The sequence below is a fragment of the Histoplasma capsulatum genome, genomic scaffold, assembly GCF_000149585.1.
Source record: "Histoplasma capsulatum NAm1 scaffold_5 genomic scaffold, whole genome shotgun sequence".
Lineage (NCBI taxonomy): Eukaryota > Fungi > Ascomycota > Eurotiomycetes > Onygenales > Ajellomycetaceae > Histoplasma > Histoplasma mississippiense.
This window is the reverse complement of record NW_001813978.1, coordinates 2,427,546-2,436,085: the sequence shown is the minus strand read 5'-3', so window position 1 is coordinate 2,436,085 and position 8,540 is coordinate 2,427,546. Positions and strand designations below refer to the sequence as shown.

Here is an 8,540-nt window from a genome sequence, read left to right as displayed (position 1 = left end):
CTCCCACAAAAAAAGAGTAGATAGAATTAAAATAGCTATCTTATTCGGTACCTTCCAATAAAGAAAATATACAGAAGAAAAACGGAAATTCAAAGAAAAGACAATATAGAATTATGCACGAGGGAAAATAGCAATAAATATGACTTGATTGCCCCGTCGCTATCCTTCAGTGTTCTTTCCTCTCCCTGAAGCATGATTGATTTACTTGAGAAAAGGATACACAAGACTATATAAAAAGACAACAGACAGCAAACATGTAAAAGTAAGCAACACAGGCATCTAAAATCAAATCAGGTGTCACAATATTGCGAAATTTAACCGGGAGGAAGAGCACTAGCGTCAACGACTTCGCTTGCATCCTTTTCAATATCTGCATCTGGTCCAGAAAGCGGAGACCGTGGTAGGGCCATCAGGCCTGTTCGGGTAGATTCGAGGATGCCAAATGGAGAAATTAGTTTAAGGAAGGAGTCGATTCGATTTGGCTTCGCGGACCTGTTGTGTAGTCATTGTCAGTCAATGGTAGCTTTTCAACCAAGAGGCAAGGGGAGCATAAACTTGCAGTTCTACAATGCAGTTGTTAGTGCTGATATCCAAAACCTTCCCACCGAATTGTTGAGTCAGGTGGGTAATAGCCTTCAAATGTTCGTGTTTGTGACGAAGTGCCTGGCTATGAGCTAGTCCGCTGGGGTGGTAGTTACTGGCATGCTGGCTGCCTTTGAACGTTCCCGCCCCGCTCTGGGTCGAATTTTTCTGTTGTTCCGCTGAGCTAGATACTTCCTCGTTTTCGGGCGTTGTAATTTCACGATGGTGCTGGAGAAGCTCTTCGAACACCTCAGGCCCCAGAATACTAACTTTCGCAAGAAGGAGCTCGCGTTGTACCAGGGCAGAATCGGTATAATCAAGAACTGCCCAGACTGGGACAAGGTCATCCAGCTGGCGGCGGGCCTGCTCGACCACACCATCCAATCCGCGAAGGACAATCGTCATCCGTGATAAGTCTTCTACTTCCGTATTGCAGACAACGAGGCTGTCGATGTTGAAACCCCGAGCCGCAAGAATTCCGGAGATCCGGGAGAGAACGCCTGGTTCATTTTGTACCAGGCAATTCAGCACATGGCGTTTTGGAGGTTTGGTCGAGGGTACTGGCGTCTCATAGAGGATTGATGAGACTGCAGCAGGAGCAGACCAGGTCGGGCTATCGGCTACTGGGAGAGGGAGCGGAGACCGACGATGCAGAGCTTTGTAGGCGAGTGCGGATGTCGAGCTTGAGGAGGCGCGGGCATTGAAGCATGGTTTCAATGAAGGGGCTAGGCTGCCTCCAGCACCACATGTCGACAGTGACGACAATAGAGTACGGCTCGAAGGCTGGGAGAAAACCCGTCGAAAAGCCATTTTCCTACCGCACACGACGGCGAGAGCTATTGCCCTCTGTCCGTGTAGGCACAAGGAGCTATTTGTGACTCCTCCCCTGAATATAGCTGGATTCGTCTAGCTGCCAAACGGATATTCACAGAAAATGAGTACACCAACCCCTATCACACTACGATTGAAGAAACGGGAGAGAATTGCTCACCACCATCTCATCTTTGCAGGAATTCTAAAACCTTCAGTTCTGTGTCTCAATTTCTTTGACAAGGTTGGAAGATTGAGTCACATGATAGACATCCAACTCCGAGGTCGGAGAAATGACTAAACAGCAACTTTCTCGAGCTACTAGTCCATTTATGGATTAGTTATCGTGTCATGTTGAAATGACTAAGCAAGCTTCAACAAGAAGACATCCAGAAAAGATTGTTCAAAATATACCCTTTTGAAGCAACGTCAACCTTACGTCTGGCTTCCGTTTTGTTTGTTTTTATATATGAGCTGTATTTCCTTTTCGAAACCCATAAAACACAGGGAGATTTTACTTTAGGCTAGAGCCCCGCCACCAACAATGGCGGACAGTGAGCGTCGCGCAAAGCGTTCTCGTTTTGATCAAACAGAGGCAGAACCTCGAAGACAATCAAGATTTGACCGACGTTCGCGATCCCCATCTGCTCGGAATTCAGATTCCGCACGGGAGCGAAGCCCACTGAGCAGGGAACCGCGAAGCCCTGGAAACGACGACAACCGGAAGTCCGCATCCGCCGATCCAACTGCTGCTGCAGGTGAGTGTGCAACCCATGGTTTTTTTTTTTTTTTTGACGTGACTTCTTTTCGCGCGCAGAATGCTAATTAAATATTCTGTTTGGCGTTTAAATAGCTGCCGCTGCTGCGAAGATAAATGCTGAGCTTCAGGCGAAAAAAGGATATCAGCACATGAACGTGCCACCAGTTCGTTCTGTACGATATGCAGGCTCCCCTGATCTCCCATCGAATTTCCATTGCCAATCAGCACACATCCTTGTTTCTAACATTTAATTGAATAGACTGCTAGCCCAGCGGCGAAGTCTGCTTCTCCAGGTGCGGAGAGTGCACGCAACGTAAATGGCGAAGTTTACATGGCAGACGGAGACTATATAAAAGATATCGAAGTCAACGACCTCCGAAACCGGTACACACTGACTAAGGGTGCAACCCAGAGGATGGTAAATATTTCTGTCATGTCCACTGATATTCCCAGGCATTGTTGCTCGTTATGGCTCAGGGCCACGGTTTTGGAAAGATATTCAACTCAACATCCACATCACCCTTCCCCTTTTGTTGTGATGGTGGCTGAAGCTTACCCAACTTTCCATAGCGTCTCGAAACCCCTCTTTGGCATCTGCTGACCTCCGCTGCGTGATATTTAGATTAAAGATGAAACTGGCGCCGGTACGACTTCTCCATCACTATATTATTTTATACTTCTCTATTTAGATAACAGAAGCTCATGTAAAGGTTTAAAGATGTTACGACCCGAGGGAGTTATTTCCCTGATAAAAGCATGGCTACGGCTGCGGTAAGCTTCAGCAAGACCCGATGATGTGAGAGGAGCAGATGAACAGTGTCTGACATTTTACAACCAGAACCCCCCGCTTTATCTTCACGTAACGAGCACCACCAAGGAGGGTCTTGACAAGGCAGTCGCCAAAATAGAGGAATTGATGAAACAAGAACTGCCCAACCTTGTTGACGAGCGGAGGTTTCGTCGCAGAGAACCAGAGCCGCAAGTGGAACGGGATGAATACGGTCGAGTATGTGTTTTATGCAGTAATATAATATAGGATTGATGCTGTGGCTAATAAGGATTTGTAGCGGAAATGGCCTGAGGAACGGATTCCTGTTGACCTGGAGCCTATCCCGGGTTTTAATCTTCGTGCTCAGGTAGTTGGCCAAGGTGGCGCGTATGTTAAGCATATTCAGCAGGAGACGCGTTGCCGAGTTCAGATCAAAGGACGTGGCTCTGGTTTCACAGAACATAGCACCGGTAGAGAAAGTGATGAACCTATGTATTTACATGTCGCGTAAGTATCATCAAATATTCTGTGGTGAGAATATACAATCATAATACCTGCTAATCCATCATAGTGGTCCAGATCCGAAGGAAGTCCAAAATGCCAAAGCGCTTTGCGAAGACCTCCTCGCTAACGTGAGGGAGCAATATGAGAGGTTTAAGGAGCAGCCGCCACCACCACAACGGTCGTATGGTGGAGGTGGTCACCATACTGGCGGGTATGGGCGCGATCGTTCCCATTATGGGGGTGGGAGTTACGGGGGGGCCGGCGGCAGTTACGGGAACTACTCTTCTCCGCAGACACCCATGAGTCCCTCTGCCAATGCCACACCTGCCACTGATGCTGGCGCAACTTCCCAAGTTGCACCGGCGACAGGCCACTCTGCCGCAGACTACAGCCGCATGTATTCTCAATATATGACAGGCCAAGATCCATACGCAGCGTGGGGTGGGTATCAAAATTATGTCGCGTATTACCAGCAGTATTATCAGCAGCAGCAGCAGCAGCAGCAGCAGCAGCAGCCGCCGCCGCCGCCACCGCCACCACAAGGTTCTGCTCCCCCTCCTCCACCGCCTCCGGCTTCTGAAGCCCCACCACCTCCTCCGGCTCCAGGATCAGGTACACCTCCTCCACCGCCTCCACAGTCATCGTCTGGGGGATATAATGCCGTATGAATCCTAAGCTGAAATCCCCACCATAATATATTCGTCACTATAACTAATTACTTTGATAGGTACCCCCTCCTCCTGGCTTGTGAATATCCGCCTTTACCAGAAATTTACAGACAACATTCGTTCAGTGGTGACATTTGGACATGATGCATTTACCTCCCTGGTGTATTCAAATACTCGTTTTATTGCCAAAACCTCTCATCAGACTTTGGACTTCAAACTCCGTCATAACACTAAAATATCCATCACATTCGTCTCAATGTCCGAGTTTTCAATCTAATTAATCGTCTATTTTTTTAGCCTAGTGTTTTTTCCAACAATATCTTAGTTAAAAAGTTATTTTGCTTTGAAATGGAAAATTTCCCTTTCCGTTCTATAGTGTATTTTCGAATAACTTAACTATCCATCGAATTACAGTCACCTACGAAAGTAAGCAAATGCGCTCATCGCCGTGCAAGTAGAGTACCCGCCGCAGCAAAAAAAAAAAAAAGAAAAGAAAAGAAAAGAAAAGAAAAGAAAAGAAAAAGAAAAAGAAAAAGGGGGAAAAGGGGAAAGGATAAGTTGTTATTCATTATCAGAGCAGTTCCCGGATATGGCAACCAACGCTAATTATTCCCCTGAGGCTGCTCGTGATACATCCGCCTCTAGAGTAAAAGATATATCAACGCCAAACAATCTTAACCAGTCCTATCATCTCCAACCGCCTCCCTATGCAATTCTTTCTTTCGTTTCTTTTTTGATCAAAAATAGAAAAAAATAAGATAAAAGGATAGGAATAAAAAGCAAAAAAATAAAAATCTAAAGGAACTATAATCGCTTATTATCGCTTATAAATATCTATCAGGCTAGCGGCACGAAATCCCATGAAATCCCCAACTTGCATAGTCACTGGCAAGAAATCCTCAGCATGATTCTCAAAGGAGTTTTCAGGAACACCACTCATTTTTTTCCGGCGTGTCAATGCCTCATGACCCTCCTTGCAGAAGTCACAGGCAAAATCACATGTTGACGATATAGAAGTGTCAATATGGACCTGCGTCGGTTGCCCGATTCGTGAGTCGACTTGCAGATCGCGCTCGCCGAAAAATTCGCGAATCACTTCATGTCTGCACCGCGAGGTTGTTTCGCAGTATTTAACGACCCTTTTAAAGCTTTCGAGGAGTGCTTCCTGATTGCGCATTTTGGCAGCGATGCTTGACTCCGTGTGCCTACGTTTTTTACTTGCCGGATTGCCCCCCTGCAGAGTCGCATCGAAATGCCAATCTTGATCGCGTGTCATACGATCCAATACGCGGTCGCGTTCCTGGGGACTGTAATATATGAGAGATACGGCTGCCCGGCCGTCACGCCCTGCGCGGCCAGATTCTTGGACAAATCCTTCAAAACTGCGGGGTGGCGTCCAATGTATGACGAAACGTACGTGAGGGTTATCGATTCCCATTCCAAAGGCGTTGGTGGCGACAACGATGTAAAATGCGGGTGGGTTGGTCTTCTCTCCTGACTTCTCCGTGACTGATGTGGATATCTTACTTGGCGAGCTCCATAGTGATTGAATTTTGGATCGCTCAGAAGCTGAGAGCCCCGCATGATAGGCGACAGCTTTAATATTGAGTGGTGACGCTGATAGGCTGTTAGCAAGTTCGCTGCAGATGGCCCTTAGGGGAACATATATAATTCCTGTGATGGGCGGCAGGAGAGGTGTGACGGCGGATATACTCTGGCCAGCGCAATTCTCATTTTCGGGAGGTAATAGCCGCGCAATACGACGGTTATGAATTGAGCTCAGCCAGCAGAGAAGATCATTCAGTTGATCCGTGTCAGGGACTGTAGGGTCCATCGAGCAATCTGGAAGGTAACGGACTTCATAATGGATATTAGGCCGTGCTGATCCTGTACTAAATTTCTTTAGAGTCATGGGGTCTAATCCTAGCAAGGATATGATATCTGATCGAACACGTGCCGTAGCAGTCGCTGTAAGGGCAGTGATCGGAACAAATGGCCTGCGTAATTCTCTCCTGAACCACGATAGCTCCTTATAAGCTGGGCGGAAGTCATGTCCCCATTCACTGACACAATGCGCCTCATCAATTGCGATTCGAGCAAGCTCGCCTTGTAGGTGAACTGTTTGAAGGTGCCGACGGAAGGAATCGGTCTGACAGAATTCCGGGGTTACGTATAGAAGTCGTGTAATGGGATGCCCTGAAAGAAGATCTTTCACAATTTCCCGCCGTTTGGTAAGAGAAGTTGTAGAATTTATCGTTGCAACAGGAATGCCGTTAGCTTCCAGGGCAGAAACTTGATCCACCTAGTACGGAAATAATGTTAGTTACGAGGAGTGCTGTGAGTATAATTCTTTTCCACCCACACCAAACCTACCATCAACGCGAGAAGTGGCGAAACAACAACCGTGACTACCATCAACAACTTGATTAGCAATATGTTTGTGTTAACTTAAACATAATAGAAGTGCTGATGGTGCTCACCCCCATGGCCAACAATGGCAGGTAACTGAAAACATAAACTCTTCCCGAAGGATGTAGCAGCTTGAAGGAACACATCATGGCCCTCGATGGCAGCCTCAATGACTTCCCGCTGCAGAGGCCTGCATGATACACGGCAGTCAGCCCCTTAAAGCATTCAAAGCCCAAAGTTCTCGCAATTCGTAGTTAATAAAAGCACCCACCGAAATGCCTTTTTCCCAAACACGCGCCGTAACGTGAAGTCAATGTCTACGGGTTGTCCTTTATTTCGCCGCAGAGGCATCTCCGCTGCAATTCAAGGTAATATCATGTTTTTCTGCCTTTCATAGATTTCATATAGAGGTTATAGCTCTGATACTAATATTTTATATGCTCCACCAATTCCAATTCCTATCAACAAATTGACGCGTGACAACGCGATATCACGTGATTGTTATTTTTCCCCCTTGAAATATGAGATGGACGGATTGGTTGTGACGATGTCTATAAATACAGTGCTTTCACGTGTAAATGTGTAGTAACAATGTAGGCCAATCCAAAGCTCAACTTAGGGTAATGAAAATTATTGCACGGTATAGTAGACAAGCAAGATACATGCTCACAAGTTGGTATACCAATCGTTGAAGGTAGACCAGAATCCCATGTAGAAAAAGAAGTAGTATCTATAATATGTACAGTACATCAAAGTAGGTGGCGGGCACACACTATTTAGGCGCTTTAAAGCCTCCAGGAACGAGCTGTCCAAGAACTGCTTTAACAGCAAGGATATCTGCTTTCTTCTGTGACTCGGGCTTCCAGAGGCGCTCGATTCGTTCCCAGACATCCATCACAGCTTCGGGCCCACCGCAAGTAGCGTGCGCTCTTAGACAGGAAACAATCAATTTTCGGCCCAAGTAGACAGAATTCTCATACCGCCAGTCATCATCGGCTTCGTCTTCCTCAAAGGGATTAGGAGGTCCATCCCCGGTCAAAGCAGTCCATGGGGAAGCTTGGTCTACTCCTCTTTCGCTCGTGTACAGTGTTGGTTTTGACGTTTCATCGTCGGCTTCTTCAGCACTCTCTGGTCCGCGAGAAGATGCTTCTGCTTTATTGGCTAATGGGCTCTCCCAAACAAACTTTTCCCTTCGACATTTGGTACTTCGTTTGGAACTAAGCTCAGCCTTCGAATGGTACAGGGCTCGAAGGAAGTGTTTCCATACGCCTTTAAGGCGATTGTATGTCCACTGGGTGTCTTTTTTTCCACCATGGGCTGCGAAGCCGTGAAATAAAAATATGTAGATCATCCCTTGCGGGGGGATAGCGAATGTGACTTTCATGTCCTCAAGAAGGGCCATGACACGTGCTAAATCACCTGTGACGTTTGCGTGGTGCCATAGAAATATATGGAAGGTCTTACCATCTGGAGTCAATGGCATCGCTCTCTGTAATGCACGGTGGTGTTCTGGAAGCTTATCTCTGAGAAAGGTCGTCATCCCGAGAACGCGGCCGAGTCTCTTAGTTGCTTTCCTATAGGCAGCGTAATTGTCGGAGGGAGAGGGATACACAGTCGAATGTAGAAGTTCGGGGTGCTGTGACTTTAGGGAAAGGTACATGTCTTTCATACGCTCATACATTTTCTCTGCAACATGTTGCTCGCCACACCGTAGGAGCGAGACCATGACGCAGTTTAGAACCACGGTATCAACTACTTCGCCAAGTTGAATGAATTCATGATAAGCTTTCCGAACCCCTTCAGCATCTCCTCGTAGCCCATGGGAAAATATATGAGCCACCCTTCCAAATCGAGAGAGCTCTAACCCACGAGCTTTCATTTCTTCAATAATTTTATCAGCAACTTTCCACTGTCTCGCCTTAATAGCGACATCATATAATATATTGAATGCTATGCTGGAACTCGGGACTGAGCCTTCATGCTCCATCCGCCTCCACATTCCAAGCGATGATCTCAGGTCGGGCTTCTTGACCGAAGT

At 46.8% G+C, this 8,540-nt stretch overlaps 4 protein-coding genes across 4 annotated transcripts; 1 reads left to right on the top strand and 3 right to left on the bottom strand.

Annotated features, from left to right (window-relative positions):
* Positions 1-314: 314 nt before the first annotated feature.
* On the bottom strand, positions 315-1,392 carry HCAG_05584 (mitochondrial acetolactate synthase small subunit; the record flags this gene model as incomplete). Its single annotated transcript, XM_001540067.1, has 2 exons — positions 315-492; positions 560-1,392. 2 exons carry the CDS (start codon positions 1,390-1,392, stop codon positions 315-317), a joined length of 1,011 nt encoding a protein of 336 aa, XP_001540117.1.
* Positions 1,393-1,936: 544 nt separating this feature from the next.
* On the top strand, positions 1,937-4,093 carry HCAG_05583 (predicted protein; the record flags this gene model as incomplete). Its single annotated transcript, XM_001540066.1, has 8 exons — positions 1,937-2,150; positions 2,246-2,325; positions 2,412-2,570; positions 2,775-2,796; positions 2,871-2,923; positions 2,991-3,158; positions 3,220-3,428; positions 3,493-4,093. 8 exons carry the CDS (start codon positions 1,937-1,939, stop codon positions 4,091-4,093), a joined length of 1,506 nt encoding a protein of 501 aa, XP_001540116.1.
* Positions 4,094-4,910: 817 nt separating this feature from the next.
* HCAG_05582 (hypothetical protein) lies at positions 4,911-6,853 on the bottom strand (the record flags this gene model as incomplete). Its single annotated transcript, XM_001540065.1, has 4 exons — positions 4,911-6,395; positions 6,467-6,501; positions 6,574-6,692; positions 6,774-6,853. The coding sequence occupies 4 exons, from the start codon at positions 6,851-6,853 to the stop codon at positions 4,911-4,913; spliced, it is 1,719 nt and encodes a 572-aa protein (XP_001540115.1).
* A 421-nt stretch (positions 6,854-7,274) lies between these two features.
* Positions 7,275-8,381, bottom strand: HCAG_05581 (predicted protein; the record flags this gene model as incomplete). Its single annotated transcript, XM_001540064.1, has 1 exon — positions 7,275-8,381. The coding sequence occupies one exon, from the start codon at positions 8,379-8,381 to the stop codon at positions 7,275-7,277; it is 1,107 nt and encodes a 368-aa protein (XP_001540114.1).
* Positions 8,382-8,540: the final 159 nt, after the last annotated feature.